The sequence below is a fragment of the Carlito syrichta genome, unplaced genomic scaffold (genome assembly GCF_000164805.1).
Source record: "Carlito syrichta isolate Samal-C Ts95f unplaced genomic scaffold, Tarsius_syrichta-2.0.1 Scaffold303983, whole genome shotgun sequence".
In the NCBI taxonomy this organism is placed as follows: domain Eukaryota; kingdom Metazoa; phylum Chordata; class Mammalia; order Primates; family Tarsiidae; genus Carlito; species Carlito syrichta.
The window spans coordinates 893,584-913,752 of record NW_007248079.1 but is presented as its reverse complement, the minus strand read 5'-3'; the positions used below and the strand labels follow the sequence as shown (position 1 = coordinate 913,752).

At 31.1% G+C, this 20,169-nt stretch overlaps 1 protein-coding gene across 4 annotated transcripts in view; it reads left to right on the top strand.

Annotated features, from left to right (window-relative positions):
- BRINP3 (BMP/retinoic acid inducible neural specific 3) overlaps positions 1-20,169 on the top strand; it is a 432,045-nt gene that overhangs the window by 203,263 nt on the left and 208,613 nt on the right. For 3 of the 4 annotated variants that reach the window (XM_008059260.2, XM_008059262.2, XM_008059261.2), the window contains exon 3: positions 3,649-3,839. The exons of the other annotated variant lie outside the window; for it this stretch is intronic. In XM_008059260.2, the coding sequence (XP_008057451.1) occupies positions 3,649-3,839 (191 nt within the window). The remainder of the gene's footprint in view (positions 1-3,648; positions 3,840-20,169) is intronic. 4 annotated transcript variants of the gene reach the window in all.

Below are 20,169 nucleotides of genomic sequence, written 5' to 3'. Positions count from 1 at the left end.
CGAATTTAAATGAATACCGATAGAATTAAAATTATAAGCCCATAAATGCAGTAATGTGAACAGTATTGTATAGCCCTTAGGACTTTAGACAAACAATTTCATGATGTATAAATGAGCAGTTAAAGATAAATCTTTGCAACAACTTCATCATCTGCTTTTGCCGATAATTTTTATGCTTCTTTGTCTTTGGAATAAAACCCCAAATTTCTAATATCACCAGTGGCTAAGTCTATATTTTTGCAGAACCAAATATGCATGTGCACTTTTAAAGAACCATGATAGTTAATATATTTTAAATAAACTGAGTACATTTATATATTCTCATAGAATTTACATGCTAATAAGAAAAGTTAATGGCAACTTGTCGATTATGTAACCGGTATTTAAATGAAATTTGGTGACATCTTTTTTACTTTTCAAACTTGTTAATAATACAGGTAAAGGTAAAAAAAATTGGAATAAATATTGTAGAAAAATAGACATTATGTGAACACACATAACAAATACTTGCAAGACAGAATTTTTAGCAGGCAGATACACAACTCTAATAAAATAATAGAGGCTTTTCAGAACCAAAAATAGATATTTTCAAAGTAATGTTCTTACTGAACTGTTTATAGACCCTTTGTGTGTTCTCCACATTAGTGGTGCTTCAAAAGGGGTTGAGTTACATTAAACTCTAATGATTGTGCCTATTTCATTTAAATACTTCTAATGGTTTTGATGGGAAAATGTGTATGTTCTGTGAAGACTCTAAGTAGAATGCAGCACTTAGTTAGATGCTACAATGTTCTTATTTAATATAAACATAAAGCCATCTGGATGGAATCCTAGAATCAAAATGTTCTCATTATGATAATCATACCCAACAGCATGTTTTCAATTCAGCACTCCAGTGTTTTGTTTTCCAAAATTTAATGAATACATACTCTACTTGCAATGAGGTGAATCTTATATTTGGAAAAAAAAAAAAAAAAAAAAGGAACAAAAGACACCTGCACCCATAAGGTTTCAGTTTACCTACAACCATTAGTCCTTCATTGCCTTCCTAGGTTTCCCCAAAGTCAAAATACTTCACATCAGTCATGACATCCTAGATTATATTACTCAAAAATAAGAAAACAAATAAAATAATCCCATAATTTTGGTGACTTTAAAGGTAAAATAAGATCCAGGTAGATTTCTTATAGGAGGGAATGACATAAAAAATGATTGATATCAACCTGAGTTTGGAAAAATAACAAAGACATTCTTATTCTGTTTTGAGTAAACATTGTAGAAAACCCAGTTTCTAAAAGCCCTACATTTACTGAAAGGACAGCACTTTGAATAGATTTTAGTTTTTATTTTTTTATTTTTTGAGAAAATAGGATTTATTGAGAGGCCAGAAAGGGTCCCAGAGTGGAAGGAGACCTGAGGGGGTTGTCTTTTGAATAGATTTTTAAAGAGAATATATCAAATTATCTAGATTAGTAGATTTCTTCAAAGTATGGTCCCCATAACAGTATCATTAGCATTTCTGTTTAATATGCACACTCTAATTTCCATACCAGATCCAATTAATCAGAAACTATCTAGAGTGAGGCTTGCAGATTATGATAGATGCTGAAGTTTGAGAACCATTGGTAGAAGATTAATATTTAAAACTATTTAGATCAGCTGATTCATAGAGAAAATATCAAGAATTTCTCAGCGAAGCACTTAGGTGAAGCATTAAGATAATTTATGTTCACATGCAAAGTCTTTACTAAATTCTTCAGTGAATTTGGTCTTATAATTAGTTACCAGAAAACGAAATTGACTGCCAAATGTGTGTTACTTGTACAAAATATTAATAATAAGAGACTGCCAAGGTCATTCCTCTTTGTCCTGGAAGTATACATGGGGGGATTCCCCCAAAAACTGAATTATCTTTTTGGAGAGGAGTATGCTTGTAGTATGGGCTTTCCCAGCTAGGTAAGTGTTCTAGGAACCCATTGGTATCAATGTACCAGCTAGTGTTGTTGTGAGAGGCTGTATTCTGCTTCAGGAAATTTTTTTTTAGAGATTCTTTCAACTGTTTGCCCATTTCATGATGGATGGTTTACACAAACAACTTGCCCACACTGCGCTTAGTGTTCAGCAGTTTTTCACCAAAACCAGCATCACCTCAGTGCTCCACCTTCCCTATACATCGAATCTTGTCACAGAGACTTTTTTGTTTGTTTCCCTGGATGAAAAAATACATCATAGGGATACATTTTGCCAATGTGGAAGAGATAAAACAAATGAACAAGCAAAAACAACAGGAGCACTACAAAACATCAAAATTGATGAGTTCAAAAACTGTTTTGAGCAGTGGAAAAAATGTCTCGATAGGTGTATTGCATCAAACAGAGAGTACTTGAAGGTGACTAAAGTTTAACCATGTAAGAATAAATACACAATTTTGGGGTGGATATATGCTCTGTTCCTCAATATACTGTGCAAATTGTTTCCCTACTCCCCTGCACCCAACTTGTATTTCCTGCATGAATTGCCTAACTGTTGCCTCTGCAGGGTTGCCTCCCTGGCCGCTAATATGAAATAGGGTCACACTGGCAAGTTGTCTGTGTAGTTCTAAATTTAATTTTACTCATTGTTTTATTTATTCTCAAAATGTTCAGAAGGTGAACCCCCTTTAGAGATGGACAGTATAAATCTCATTCACAGTTTTATCTTTTATCATACAATGTGCCTTGCAAGTATTTTTTGTGGGGGGGGAGATTAAATAAACATAACACATGTATAAAATATTTAATCAACATTTTATTAGATAAATATTGATACAATTAATAACACACCTGGGACTATCAAGCCTAGTAAAGGATACTCTTCCCTGTGAAAGATATTTGAAATTTTTAACAAACCACTGCTCAGAAAAAAATATGAATAGTTGATATCAGATGATCCAGTTCATGATAGTTCTTTTCTACAGTATCATTAGGTTGATTTTTAACTCAATATAAATGTATAAATCCTTTTTTCAAGAGTACAAATATTTTTTGACAATAGCTGTTTCTCTAATTTGGCCAAATCCATCTGTAAAGCCATTTGCATCTTGAGAAATTGTTAAAGATGAATTTGGGTTTTCACATATGTTGTAAACAATTATTACTGAACATTTTTTAAAAATTGCTTTTGCTTATGTTTTTAAAGCTATTCTCCAGCTCCATCTTACTCCAGAGGTCTTATAAGTTCCTGCTTTAAAGTGAATAGATAAATGAATCTTTGGAGTGACAGATATAAATTCATTTTACTTTTTTTCAATTTCCCTTAGAAAATGATAAAATAGTACCTTAGATTTTTTTTTTGAGTAATTCTACATTCATATTCTATGCAGAGTAAAACCGTTTTTATGAATACATCTTTCCTTGGTAAAAATAATATCAGTGGAAGCTGTTCACTTAAAGTGGCTTATTTTTTCTCTACATGACTTGACTTTAGAGTATTCACTCCAGATAAATAAATTCTAAAATATTGCTTCTCTTATTCAAAGCACATGACATATTATTACAAGCAAGAGTTATTGTAATATAGTGACCCCAGCTAAACTACCAAGTGAACTTTTCAAATAAAAACATTCAGATAGATTATGCATTTATGAATAAAAATAAATTTGCTTTTCAGGGAGTTTGGCCGCTGGAAAGTAAATAACCTTGCAGTTGAGAGAAGAAATTTCCTTGGCTCCCCTCTGCCTCTTGCCCCTGAATTCTTCCGCAACATAAGACTTTTGGGACGTCGACCTACCCTTCAGCAAATCACAGAAAACCTTATCAAGAAATATGGGACACATTTCTTGCTATCTGCTACTCTGGGAGGTATGGCTCTTTGAAAATATTTGTGCCTGTGTGTGCTTGTTCATAAAATTGTACAAATCACAGAAAAGTTTCAATTAATCCAGATAACTGCAATTTGAATAGTTGTAGAATTCATTCATTCCTTTACCCAACACATTTATTGAGTGTAAGCATCTTGTACAGTGTTCAAAATCGGGTATTTGCAATCTAATAAAATACAATATATTTTGCATAGTTATAGCACTCTATAAGGTGATACAGAAAATTTTGTTTAAAATATGAATAAATAGCAGTTACGGGTAAGAGTCATCACTTCTGCTTACAGAGAGCAGGAAAGGTTTCTTGGAGTAAATATTAAAGATCTACAATTAGATTTTTTAGAGCTATTTTAGTATTTCTAGTTGTAATTGATATATGATATGGAAAAAGTGATAAATAAGTATCAATGATGAAGCACAATCTAAAAGTAAGGATTAATAATGTCATTTTAAATCAATTTATTTTTTTTTAAATTAAGGAAGGTGTTATTTCATGTTGTTAAATATGGGTTTATTATGGTGATAGATAATTCAGTGTTTTGAATTGTTTAAATGATGCTTTGGGAAATAATATATAATAAGCAAAATAAGACATTTTCCCCAAATTTTAAAATATCTCAAATTCAATATATTTAATCTTGTATATGATGTCAAATCCAACTATACCCTTTAGAAATGGGTGTTACTCTTTCCTATAATGAAGAGGACTGAATAATATCTGACAGGAAAGCTGTGAAAACAGTGAGTTTCAGCCTCTTCATCAGTTTCGTAATAAGTTTACAAAACAGTCAGACAGATTCAAACCACTGGTACAGTGCCATGAAAAACAACTTAGTCTTCATTTGTTAGCCTTAGACTATGAGTCTTTATTTCCTTTACCTGTCAGCAAGTAGTGTCAGTTTGTTACCCTATATCAAACTCTTTCCTCATCTCCTCCCCTGCATCCCTAGACCAAGTCACCATGATATTTTTTCTCCTACAATACTCCTATGATTCACTCTTCATACAGATCTTTTTAGGATTTGAGTCAAATTGTGTTCACTGTTTTAATTGAAACTCAGAACTGGCTACTTAAAATATAATCTGCATGTCTTCCTATGGTTTACAAGGTTGTATATCAGTGATTTGAATGATGCTGATTTTTATCCCAGGCCTCTCCTCATCTCTCTCCTCTTTATGCTCTATGTTCTGGCACAGTGAAAGGACCCTCAAAAACCCGGAATTATCTTTTGGAGGGTGGGTCCCTTGTAGTGCACTTTGAATTTGTTCCTCTTGGATCAAATGGTCAACCAATATTTTTATCTGGATGTTTTGAGAGGATTGCATTACGTCTTGCAGAAGAAACATCCCCAAGTAGTGGCAAACAGGTGACTGATTCTTCCACCGTGACAATACACTTGCCCACACTCACTGAGTGTTCAGCAGTTTTGACCAAAAACACATGATCCAGGTGCCCCACTCTCCCCATTCACCCAATCTTGAACCAAGTGCCTTTTTTTTTGTTTCTCAGACGAGAAAAGATCTCAAGGGGAAACATTTTTCAGATGTGGAAGAGTGAAACAAAAAACAGCAGAAGCACTAAAAGACATTGAAATTGATGAGTTCTAAAACTATTTTGAGCAGTAGAAAAAGTGTCTCCTTAGGTGCAGTGCATCAACAGAGAATATTTTGAAAATGATTGAAGTTTAAACAAGGAAGAATAAGTACACAATTTTTTATAAATAAATTCCATTTTTGAGGGGTTCCTTCTCCTATTTTTCTACCTAAATGTTACTTTTTTAAGAGGCCTTTCCTGATTACCCTTTCAGCAATTGTGCATAGTAAACTCCATTGTTCTCTACTATTCATAATCTCACTTGGCATTCTTCATAATAGTTATTTTGTGATATCATTTTATAATATTTATTTATCTACTGATTTAATATAAATCATTTCTGCATATTTTCTTGAAAACAAGTCTTGAGTACATTTATCCCAACTTTCCCCACATGACTATAATAGTACTAGGTATACAGTAGTTTCTCATTAACTATTTGTTAAATTAATAAATAAGTGAAACTATGGTTTGCTAGGAAGCTATTAGGAGGTTTTTCAGTTCTTGGGATAAATGTAAACTTTTATAATATACAGGGATGCTAAAAATTGCATACACATTGTAAGCGATAAATCTATGTATTATTACTTTTCGAAGTTGAATTGAATTATGGTAGCAATGCATAGTATGATGTTCATTCAGTGGTGCTTCTGCCATTTTTTTTTCTTGCCCTGCCTGCTGCATGGTGATCCTAGCATTCATTTGATTAATGCCATCTTTTGATCGAATGTCATACTTAAAATGTGTATACATTTTTTTGGCAACCGCTGTACACAGAGGATAATTTAATCTAATTCAGGAAGCATACTGAATGAAACCAGAAGATCCAGAAAACCAAGATGGGTCAGATTCACAAGGAAAATCCAGAATTGGAGAGAATGTTTGAATGGGCAAGTTGGAAAAGGAGTAGATTCCTGAGCACATTTAGGAACCTAAGTCTGCCATGTAACCTGAAGGAACAAAAGGTTCAAGGTATAGGTAATCCAGGCAGAAAGAAAAAGCTAGATATAAACACACACTATTTCCTCATTGCCTTCTTCCACAAATGAATTATAATAAAATAAGAGGGTGGAGGAACCTGGTATTATAATCCAACTTTGAGACTTTAAAAATTAAGCAATTTCTCTGAATATTAGTTTCAAATCCAACTTTGAGACTTTAAAAATTAAGTAATTTCTCTGAATATTAGTTTCTTTTAGTAAGAGGGCAGAGAATAACCTGTGTGAGAGGGGCATGGGAAGATTAGTACTAATGTAGAAAAATGCTCTTCACACAGTGTGGCATAATTCAAATGTAATTCATTAAAGTTATTGCATTACAGTAATGTTGGTAGTCAAAAATTACAAAATATTCCAAGAATTGTGAAAACTGATTATGTGAAACCTGGGCCTATTTGTTTAAGTGATATCAATTATTAGTAATGCAATAAAATTGAAAGGTAAAAAGTTAAATTATTTTCATAAAATGCAGTGATTTTGAACCACATATTAGAACTTTATTGCCATTTATCAACATTTAGAAGCAATTATAAGAGTTTCAGAACATAAAATACATTTTTCCAGATAAGAAAGGAAGGAAAAGACAGAGAGGAGGAAGAGAAGAGATCAGAAAAGTATAAATAGTTCCTAAGGACATTTTTTGTTTCTTAGTATCAAAATTACAGTGACTTTATTATTTTATTATTTTGGTACTGTGGATGTCATATTTTGGCCTTAAGATTAGTTTTGCTTTATGTGTTTTTTTGTTGGTTTTATAAACCATGCTTCAAAACTTTATGACATTCATCACTTCTTTAGGTTGATTGTTCCAATAATAGCAATATACTCTCATAAAATTGTTTTACTCCAATTATTTAAAAGTGCTGTTTAAATATTTCCTTAAATAGAAAATAAAAATAACATTTTAAAAAAATTCTCTATTCCTTAGATTTAGTGTTCATTGTATTTTCTATTGTAATTATTATTTTTTCTGTATATATTATTTCATTTTCTTCAGGAATTTTTGTTGCATAATGATAATTCTGTTAAAAAGGCAAGAAATTATTTAAGTAAATTGCATTTATAAACTATATGCAATTAAAATGCATAACAGGATGATTTCAGGCAATTTTTAAATTATTGCTATTGTAATCACACTAAACTTTTTTGGTACTGTTAAGTATATGATTTTACTTTCACGAGTTCTACCTGGTTAAACATAAAATAATATTAATCCATTTTTAGCAAAAATTTAAGTTTATGACGTTTAACTGAAACTCATCATCCTCCCATAAATTAACTAAGACCAAGGAATAATTATAGTACTACATAACTGATACTGTCATACATATAAGCAATTTTTTTAAAGGAAAAAGCCAGTTATTTTATAACTAAATGCTTCCTAAGTACCTAAGTCTTCAGCTAAATTTAAGTATTTTGTAAAACTAGTTGAGTGTAAAATACTCCACTAATATTAAAGTAATAGAAAACAGATAAATGAAAAATGACCTTTACTCTAGAGTTATTTAGTACATCATATTATTGACTTAAATATAAAATTTTGAATAGCATGTTTGAAGTCTTTAATGGGATATTTTATGATAGATAAAACCCGTGATTGAATTATCATCCCATAGGGAAAAATAAATTATAAAAAACTTTCAATAGCTATCATTTCCTCCTTTATTTCACTTTATAGCTTACAAACTATCAGTATAGTAACTCAACTTACTTCCATTTTGGATAATGATATCTAAACTCCATCACTGTTTAAATATCTAAAATAAGCTGCTCAATTTAAGGAATCAATCTTGAAAAAGATTGCACTTCTGAGATATATTGATTTCTAACTATAAAAATTTTTCATGACTTTTTTCATATATTTTATTATAATACAGTATACAACACAGACAAATAAAAGTATCTGTGAACTGTATGTAGAAATACAGAAAGAATGAATACATTTTTAAAAATATAAAATCTTTGGGATTTAATTAGGGTAAGGGAGAGTGTCAGAGTGTCCACTAAAAAGGACCAGATCTGCATTCAGGATGAATTTAAAAAAAAAAAAAAAAGATGAAGACCAAAATATTCATTAAAAATTTTATTACCACGCTATAACAAAATATTTACAGCAATTTTAAATGATCCTTATTTCCAGAATTACATAGACTTACCCACCCTTTTATAGTAGCCCTGGAAAACTGCCTGTCCCTTCACTAGGACTCTTGCCTCCCTCAAGCTTTAGGCAGTTGAGGAGCAGACCAAAGTGCATGGGTTTCTACAAAGCACATCCACAAGAGAAAAAGGAGGAGGTGGAGTTCCTCATGCCCAGTCCCTTTCCTATGCCAGTCTTTCTGTTGACTCACTGTAACTTTGTGGGCAGAGTCAGAAAGACAGTAACAGTGAGGATTGTTTAAGCAAACGACCTTCTCATTTAGAAGAATGCAGGAAAAACAAAATTCCCAATAAAGATATTTAAAAAACTTTTACCAAAATTTATTCGAGTAATAAATAGGTAATATACAAAGATGTGTTAATTTATAACAACCCCAATGAAAAGTTTTTATTCTGAGCAACATAAAACAAGCCCAGTTTGATCAGTGTGTGTGAATATACAGTTTTAAAAAACTATAATTACATTTTTAGTAGAAATAGTGACAATATTCAGTTTCACTTGCCAGTCTCTTTTGGAATGCTTTTCTGAAAGTGGTTCTTAAGAGGATGTGTCTTTTGGCTATACTTAAGCATTTTTCAGGTATTTAATTTTGTTAAAATACAGAAAATATATTCTTCCTTGTTGGCATGAAAAAAATGCATGATTGATGTCCATAGTATAAACCTACTAGAATAGTTATTTAAAATAATGTGTACCACTTCAATGATCATCTAGTATTTAAGTAACTAGGACTCTAAAGTAATTCACTTACCTCCATAGTTTTACAAAACATTTTTCATGTGTGTATTTCTTTCAAAGGGAGTGGAAGTCAGAAATTAGACATTAAAATAAAATATGGATAAAATATCAATTATATTGTTTCTATTCCCTTGCATCCCCTTAGGTATACAAATTCTAAATAGTTTCATTTAATTTCAGAGTCAATTCTCACTTTTCTCTATGTGAATTAGGTTCTATATAAAGTTTTCACAGATAGTTTTTAATTCTATGTCACATGTCACTTTCTTTCAAAAACAATTAACAGCCATCGTTCTCATTTTCACTTGGTGTCTTCCAAGGAAGTACAAACTCTTATTTTAATTGAACTATAGCATAATTAAGCAAAACCACCATATATATGAGGAGATATTACCAAAAATGAAATTTATGAAAAATTGTGTATTTATTCTTACGTTTCAACATCAGTCACCTTCAATGTACTCTTCGTTTGATATAACTGTTAAGACACTTTTTTCACGGATTAAAACAGTTTTTAAACTCACCAATTTTGATGCTTTTTAGTGTTTGTGTGTTTATTTGTTTGTTCTCCCCCTTCTCATCAACAAAATGCTTCACTTTGTGGACTTTTTCATCTGGGGAAACAAGAAACAGTCTCTTGGGGCGAGATTGGGTGAATAGAGGAACATTCAAATTTGGTCAATAATTGATGAACACTCAGCATGGTGTGGGTGGTTGTATTCATAAGTCACACATCGTGAAATGGGCAAGCATGTTGAAAGAATCTCCAAAAAAAAATTCACTGAAGCTGAACGCAGCCTCTCACAACACTCGCTGGTACACTGATGCTGATGGTGTTCCTAAAAGATTTACTTAACAGGGAGAGCCTGTACTATAAGAAATCCACCCTCCAAAAGATAATTTAAATTTTTCTGGTTCTCCCCTCATTCAGATAAATAGATAGATGCTTGATAGATAGATATGGTGTTTTTACTTGATTATATAGACACATATGTAATGTATTTCTTGAGAAACTGAATTAAGCAATTGATATTGCATGGGATAACTTTCTCTATTAGAATACATATTCTATTTTAAGAAAAAGAATGCACAGAAAGAAAAATACATGTTTTCTGAAGATTCCTAACCCAGAGAATCATCAGGATAAATGGCACTGAAGAAAAAAAGAGGCTATTATAATGGTTTTTTCCTAAGATTAACAATATATTTCTCTTGTGCTTACTTTCTCTGTGTGTGTGTCTGTGTGTGTGTGTGTGTGTATGTGTGTGTGCTTATACATATATATATACACACACACATATATATTTCTCTCTGTGTGTATATATATGTATGTTTATATATATATATATGCACATATATTTTTGTGTATATATATATTTTTCTATCTCTCATGTTTCACTGGTAAAGTAAATGAAAACTCTGAAGTTAAGTGATATAGTTAATTTTTAGTAGTTTACAAGGCAGTTATCTCCTAAAGTGATTTAAAATCATTTAAAATAATTTATGTAAATAATAATAAAGATAAAATGGAAAAATATTTTAAAATTTTGTCAGTTTTAATAATGATGTTTCTGACAACCAAGGTTACAAAATGAATGTTAATTTGTAAAATATTGGACATTTTGTTATAATTTTTCTGGTTCTTTTATATAGCACATTAATAAGGTAGATAACTCACATGTCTACTTTTGACAAGTATATACTGAGTTACCTATGACAGTGCAAAAGACACAAGATCTTCTTTTAAGGAACACTCAGGTCACTGATAAAAAACAGGCATTTAACTTGGTAATAAATTTTACTAACTTTACAGTCATTACTCGACTGTGGTCCATGGACCAACAGCACCAGCATCACCTTGGAGCCTGTTAGAAATGCACAATCTCTGATTCCTTCCCAGATTAATGAATCAGAATTTACATTTTAACAAGATCTCCAGGTGATTTATATGCACATTAAGTTTGAATAGCAGTGTTTAAAGTATCTATATAAATTTAAAATAAACTCTACTGTTCCAGAAATCTCACTTCTAAGAAATAATCTTAAAAAAAAATAGGAGTTTATAGCCATAAATACCAAAAATGTTCATAAATGGTTATAACAACGTTGCAAACAGCTCCAAAATTAGAAGTAACTTAATTGTATTTCACTCAGAGTAGACTCATGGCCACTTAACCTTGGAGATATTTATTTCCTTTCTCCCCCCATGTCATTATATCACCATAGGGAGTTGTATGATATCTGCAATTTTGTTTAGAATATTTATACCTTTGTTGGGGGTATCTGTTAATAATTGCAAGGTCAATTTCTTTTCCTTCAGAATACTCTGCAAAACATACTATGTTGGTTTGTCAAATGTTAGCTCTTTCCTTTCCATTCTGCAGATGCCAATTGATGCTAGGCCAATATGTTTGTTTCTTATTGCCCTAATATATTTGGTTCTATTTCTTGCCAGAAATCTATTTTTTAAGATTTTTTTTCTTGTCTATTTGCTTCCAAAAAATAGTCATTGTTTTTTTCTATACACTATATTAGTAGAGAGTAGATTGATAGATGGATCTTACCAACATGTTTCCTTTAACACGAGGAGCCAAAGAAGCATGTCAGTCAGTAGTGAAAGCAAAGTAAAACTGGAAACTGAATATAATTTCAAAAGCATAACAATAACCAAAATATTATAAGAATTGTACAAGGAATAAGGTAGTCTCTTGTTACCAAAATTTTGACAACATTTCTGAGGTAAAATGTTACATCAAAAATAAAACCTACAAACAAATACATTTAAATCATATTTGCAATGTTCATTCTTTAGAAGGATTTTCACTCAAATATCATTTTTTAATAAGCAAAACACAAACCAAAGGAAAACAGTTGTTCTCAATTAAATCTTTACGTGTTAGGAAGTTGAATGACCAGGAAGACATCTGCCATAAATGCATATTTATTTTCTGGGTGGAATGTGCCTATCATAGGTTGGCAGACTAACCCAAGACAGTAACAATCATAAAATAAAATAAAATACAGCCAACTCATAAGAATCACCTTCATTGCAGTTAAAAATATAACCCCGAATCTCAGTGGATTATAACAATAATGGTTACTTCCCGCTAATATGTTGATGTCTGTGAACACTCTGGGATTCAACTCTGAGTATCTCCTCATGCTGGAAATCAAGCTGAAGGAGAAGGTCTCCTTTGGAACATGCTGTTCTCCTGGCAAAAGGAAAAAGCAAGAGAACAAGTGTAACTCTTTGATACTTCTCCAAATTTGTACTAGATCCTGATATGCATCTGGCTCACTTGCATTTCACTGAGCAAAACATTCTCCCATCCAATACTAGAATAAAGAGAATGCATCATGAACTGCTCATGGTTCTTCTCTCCAAAGGACCGTCATCCACGTATGCATGTTTGCATTTGTAATGGTGCAGTAAATGATACAACCTACTGCATCATCATTGTTGATTTAACCCTAGGGTTCTTTTAACCATGTCTTATCAGTTGTTTTTTATCTAACATTCCTGTTCTTAATAACTGTGTGTGTGTGTGTGTGTGTGTGTGTGTGTGTGTGTGTGTGTGTGAATGCAAATTGAGGAAAACCTAGTGAAAAATAATTAGTATGAAAAGTATTTAATTCCTATTCCTCATGGACATAGATGACTTGAAGAACAGAACAAGAAAATACAAAATTTTAAGGGCCATATTCTATCAAAAGTACCTAGTTCTATGACCCATAGTGTAACATTAAAATTATGATTTTTGTTTATTTTATTGTACCATTTCTCACTTTCTGTGAAAACCTCCTTCAGTATGTGCTTTTAATGTCCATAAACCACTACAAAATTTTAGTTGTACAAGACACAGCTGCATGATTTCTATGTGAAATAATCGCATCTTTTTCTATTCACAGCCATTAATCCTTTTCACTGTCTAACAGACTCAGAATATTGAATCATTTTCAAAAATCACATTTTGTTTTTACAAAATGTGTGGATGTCCTTTGGAACCCATGTCATGCTTATGAACTACAGCTGCTTTCAAAAATGAATTAAAATGACTTTTGAACACAATTTTTTTAGTTGTTTGAATGATTTCATTTCAGTTTTCAAATCCGAATATTGTATGTCCTTTGCATAGATGCTAATGAAACTTTATAAATTAATGCTTGTGGAAAATTTACAGTAAAGTTGAGAATAAATTCTTCTTTCTCAAATTAACTGTACAAATCTTAAAGAATATGGGGGCATAAACATCACAAAAGCAGGGAAGTTATGTAAGTTTGAAAAAAAAACAGATCTCTTAGAGGAAAGTAGGCTTACTTTTTGTGTATATTGTGTGTTTATGTCAAAATATCTTAGATACTTAACTGTCCATGATTTATAAAGCTTGAAATTTAGTTCAAGATAACAAGCTCATATCAAAACTTTGACTGGCCTGTTGTAAGTAAGGATTTTAAGAAGGGCATTCATAAAAGAAGTATTACTGTGATTTAAGCTGCAGAGTTAAGTTGCCTCACATGCCTCACTGCCAGGGAGGCTTTTGTGTGTATGGATTATAATCCCACTATAGAGAAGAACCATGAGCAATTTATGAATGGATTCTCTTTATCAGGCTATTTAGAAATGTTAACCTACTACATACTATCTCTAATAATCCCATATATCTTGATTATAAAATCCACTAAAAAACACTTTTGACTAACTCCAGATTCCTGTGGTGAAATTCAATATCTATGAAATTTTAGCTTATGAAAATTTAAAACCTCCCCATTTACTGTTAGGCCCTCATGAAAAAAAAAAAAAAAGGAGAGGAGAGAAAACCAGCATTTATTGTATACAAATATATGTTCTGCCAAGTACTATATAGGAATTGTATTGTTTAATGTTTCCCAAGAGTTGAGAGAAGGCTATTCCTTCTGTTTCAAAAATAGGAATGCTAAACGTGTGTGTAACTTTACTAGAGTCCCTCAGTGATCAAGTAGAGGGATGGTGTGCTATCAAGATTTGCCCTTAAACACGGAATTCCAAACCCCATGTTTTCTTTGCCCTCATTACATCATGTTGCCTTTAGATGTCTTCTATTCAAAGCAACTAAGTTTTTTTAAAAAAATAAACAATAGAATTAGTAATAAGAGCATATTAAGACATACAACTTTTTAATTCGATTTTTTGGTTGTCTGAACTATCTGTTTGTTCTTCAGAATAGAAATAAGAAGACACATTAACCTGCAACATACTTGAAAAAGTAGAGGATCTGAAAAGCAATGAAAAAAAAATTTAAATATCTTTAAACAGAGAATGAAACCTCTCTTATTCATGATAATGATTTTAGACTACCTTTTTCTATGTTCCTTTCTAATTACCTCAACATCTATTAGTGTTTATCTTATTGATACTATGAGGACTATTTTAAAATGGTGATCCTTTACTCTTGTTATGTGTTATTTTTCCATTGTGTCATGAAACTGCCTAACACTTGAAAAGTATTTTTAAATCAAATCAACTTTAATTCACTTTTTAAAATGTTCCTATATTATCCTTTTATTGGGAATGAAATTTGACTCAATTGGAATCCTACTAAGAAGAAATTAAAGACGTAGAATATTTCACCAAAAAATAAAGACATAGAAGAAGATATATTATTTCAAGGATTATTTTGAGAGAACTGCATTCTTCGCATATAGATGCAGACTGTAGAACAGGGCAAATAAATCTGTGAAAAGTAGTAGAAAGGCAATACTGTTCGTCATAAATAAGATAAAATAGCTAAAATTACTAGAAATGTCAAAGTATAGAGTGAGTTGATTTATGTGGTTCTAAAGAATTGTGAATAAGAGAGAATACTAGCATATTAACAATTTTGGATGCTTTTGTGTTCTAGTCTTATTTTAAACACTTTATAGCTACCTGCTTTGTGCATACAGTCACTCGGAGGAAAGAGTTAGTATGCTCATATCACATAAGAGGAAATTGTGTCCTAAGTTACTTCATTCAAGATCATTGTGTTACTAAATTGAAACCAGCATTAGACCCCAAATATATTTAAAAATTGGTACACTTACATCTAAACTATAGTAGTTAATTCTACATGTCTCTGTTTTCTAGAGCCTACTAATCTAGTGAAAGAATCTTTTAGTGGTCTAATTATCTCTTCTGTTCAATGATATATAGCTTTTCAATTATTGTTAGAACACCTTCGGTAATAAGAAAATTCACTGCTATACGAAAGGAGACCGATTGGGAATGACCGCCTCCACACATTTAAATGCCTCCTTTCAGCTCTAGAAGGTAAAGCTAATGTCCAATTAGTCAATTATTAATATATTATTGAGCCAGGTATGACGACTCATAATCTCAGCACTTAGTAAAGCCGAGGCATGAGAATTGTTTGAACCTGAGAGTTGAAGGCCTGCCTGGGCAATATAGTGAGACCCTGTTTCTATAAAAAAAAAAAAAAAAAAAAAAAGAACAAATTATACAAGTGTGCTGCCATGCACCTGTAGTCCCAGCTATTTGGGAGGCCGAGAAAGAAGGATTGCTTAAGCCCAGAAGTTTGAGGCTGTGGTGAGCAGTGATTGCACCACTGCACTCTGGTCTGTGTGATAGAGTGAGACTTCAACTCATATATCATATATATAAAAAAATATATATATATCACATATACATGTATACATGTATATAATATGTGAAGAACATATTGGATATTGCAATTTAAGAAACAAAAACAAAATAAAACAAAAACAGAAAACAAACAAAATATCTTGTAAGTTTCCTTCCAAATACAGGATTCTGTAGCAAACATTGTGAATGCAGCAAAACTAAATTTCCATGGTTTTTAAAATTTTTTAGATGCATTTTTCGAATGGAACCATCTATGAGCTGCCATATCATCTATAATTTTACTTTTGTCATAATATTCATGAATGTATTAATTACTTATGGAAATTTTTATTATGAATGTATATATTTCATATCCAGGCAAGATGTAAAATAAGTGTTATGAACACTTATGCCATTATGATTTTTTATTAAATGAATTTTTAGATATACCCACAGTACAGAAATTTGTATGATTAATACCCATATACATATATGTAATCATATGTTACATAAAACACTACTACTACTACTAATGTACTATTCACAAGTAGTCTACGGTGTGAAGTTTATTGATTCTTTGTACTTTTGTCTTCAGATATATTTCAAAAATTGATTTACATTCAAAATACTGTGTTCTTAAGTCACTTAAGTAGTTTTACAAACAATATACAATTCCTAACATTGGCCTATGTTTTTAATTTTTAGAAATGGCTGTTTAATATTGATTGAATTTTATTTTTAAAACAAATGAAATCTTTGTAAAAATGCTTCAAGTATTTAAATATCACAACAAGATATATTCAGAGAAATCATTCTCCCAAACGTGTCCCCCCACCATCTGTTCCGTTCATTTTCCTTTAGATAAATACTTCAGCAAGCTTTTGATTAGTCCTTCCAGTGTTTGTTGTTTTTTTCCAAACATAAAGAAATATATACATGTATTTGTATTTCCCCGTTCTTATTTAAAAAGTGTGAAACATATTTAATCTACTTTACTTTTATTGTATCCTTCGGTAGAAATTGGCTTTGCTGCTGTCTTATGATTGCACAGTTTTCTGCTATGGTTGTCTCATAATTTATTCAGACTGATAGGCATTTGCTTTGTTTCCAAATGTTAGAGATAAAGCTGCAATGAGAAACATTTTGCACATTTTAGTCAGTGATTCTTTGAGATAGATTCTTAAAATTAGTATTGCACAGCTGATTATTGCTAACTATTGCCAAATTTCTCTCTCTATATGAATTATGTCATTTTGCAGTCCCACCAGCAATCTATCAGAGAGTCTGTTTGTTTCTACTTTGCCAAGAGTTTTGCCATGTTGTCCGTTTGGATTTTGGAAAATTCCATGATTACAAAGTAATATATCAATTATTTTTTATTTGTTTTTCTCATGCCATGGCTTAGACTAAATATCTTTACAAATTAATGTGGAATAGTTTTATTTCTTCTTATGTAAACACTCTTTTCTTATGTTGTTTTAACCTCCGAGTTTTGTTTTTCTTTTCTTGACTTTTAAAAGATCTTAGAATGTTACAGGAATTAACTCTTTGCCTGCTATAAAAGTTTTAAATATCCTTACCAAGGCAAAATTTGTTTTATGTTTGGTATTTTTGTGCTAGGAAAAAAATCTGGTCTTATTCATTGATCTTGTATTTCAGTACATTGAATTTTAGTTATAGATTATTTTCCACTCTGTGTTTTCCTAAAGTTCTTTTTAGTTATTGAATAATTTTATTTCACTACATGCTTATGTCCCTAATTTGTTTGGAATTTATCCTTGTATAGGATCATATTCTTTATTTTCCAAATTGCTATTTAGGTGTTGCTTAGTAAAAAGTCTATCTTTCCCCAGTGAATGATTACCCCATCCTTATTATATGCTAAAGTTCCATACACACTTGTAATTTTGTAGATTTTTTTTCTGTTTCATTTGTCTACCTATTCATCTGTCAAAACTACATTGTTTTAATTATACAAATTTTACAAAATGCATTCAGATGTGGAGAGATGTTCTTGTTCTTCCTTATTCTGGAAAGTTTTTCTTTTCTTTTTTTTACTTATAATTTATAATTGACATGACTATTCCTGGAAGCAAACAAATCACATGTTCAGATTTTTAATGAGATTACATTATTGTACATTTATGTAAGAAAATTTGATATATTTTACTCTCGAATAGTCCCACTCAAGAAAAAAAAGCAATTATGCCATTTGTTATAGTTTATTATGACAGCTTTCAGAAGTGGTTTATAATTTTTTTCATATAGGTTCTACATTTCTCATGCTATCTTAAATAGTATGTCCTAATCCATTATCCAAATATCTTGTTAATATTTGCATATTTAAGACTATTAAATTAGTAATGTTTTTATTACTTGCTTTTACTTTACTAAATTTTGTTAGTGTGCTACAGTTTTCCATTAATTTTGTTTTCCATATATATAATCATATTATCTGCAACAAAGCATAGTTTTAAGTGTTTTTTTCCCCAACGCTATTACTCAAATTTGCATTCTCTTCTATATTTTCATTTTAATGTCTTAATTAGCATGCCAAATAGTAGTAGCAATTGTGGGTGCATTTGTCAGATTCTGATTTAATAAGAATACTCTCTGGTTTCCCCATTAAGTAAGACATTGGTTTTTGGCTTAAGATTTTTTTTTTTTTTGAGTTGGAGTCTCACTCTGTAGCCCAGACAGGATGGCAGTGGCACACTCCCGGCCACCGCAGCCTCGACCCGCTGGGCTCTGGTGGTCCTCCCGCCTCAGCCTTCCAAGTAGCCAGAGCTAAAGGGGCGTGGTACCATGGCCGGCTACTTTTTATTTATTGTAGAGAGGAGGTCTCGCCAAGTTGCACACGTGGATCTCAGGGAATCCACTCGCCTCGGCCTCCCAAACTGCTGGGATTACAGGCTGAGTCACCGAGCCCGGCCTAGCATAGGATCTTATATTTTATTTCTTTACAGTATTTTTCACTGATTTCTAATTTATTAGTTCCTAAATAATTAATAACACATAATTATTTATAAAATGTATTTTAAACAATAATAGAGATCAGGATTTTCTCTGTGGATATGTTAATATGCTGAGATATATTAATGTTTTAAAAAATATCTTGTACTACCAGAATTATCCTACTTGATCATGAGTTATGAGTTTTAAAATTTATTGTTGGATATTTTTGTTACTGTTTTATTCATAATTTTGTATCAATATTCATAAGTTATAGTATCTCATGTGTGTATATGTGGTTTTTTTCTCAGGTATTTGTGCTGATTATATATTTATTTTATAAAAGTGAATGTAGACATTTAGCTTCATTCATATGCCTTGGATACATTTTCAGTTGTGTCAGATTGCTTGATCTTCGAAGTTGTTCCTGTATGAAACCATTTGGACCTTTTGAGATTTGTGTGTGTTTGTGTATGTGTTTGTGTGTATGTGTGCATGTGTCTGTAGGTGTTCTGTGACACTTAAATATATTTGCAAAATGCTTTACAAAATAATCCCTTTTATGTTCTTTAAATTTTTTTCCTCTAATTTGTTAAATGTTTACTCTATCAAATCTTTATGCAATTTTCTTTCTCCATGGAAAAAACAAGTAGGTTGACTAGTTGTTGGCATATTTTCCTTTTATTTCTCTTAAAAGAAGCTACTTTTCGGTTTTTTAAATTATTTTTACTCTTTAAAATATGATTACACCTGCTTTTACCTTGTTAGTTTTTACTTTATATATGGCTATTTTGTCATTTTTGTTTGATTTTATAATTTTGTAGTTAGCACATATATGTTATGACTATTTCTCTGAAAACTGCTTTAGTTGTATCCTTTAGATTCAGATAAAGTTTTCCTTGAAAACTGGTAATTTTGGCTTCTTTTTTTATCATTTAGATATTATATAATATGGATTTTTCATATGAAATTTCTTTTTTATTTTCCATTATTTTTTAGTTTTGTTATAGTGCAGTTAGTGAGTCATATTATAGTTTTCAAATTTATGGAATTTACTAAAGATTTATTTTAAATAAAGCATATGGTCATATTTTATAAATGTTCTGTATACTCTTAAAAATAAGTTTTTGTTTTTGCTATTATTAACATAAGGTTTACCATTTGCTTATAAGATCTGCCTTATTAATGTGGTTGTATGACATTCTATTATTACTTATATACCCCTGCTGGATCTATTTATATCTAAGAAATGTGTGTTTAAGTCTCCTAATGTTA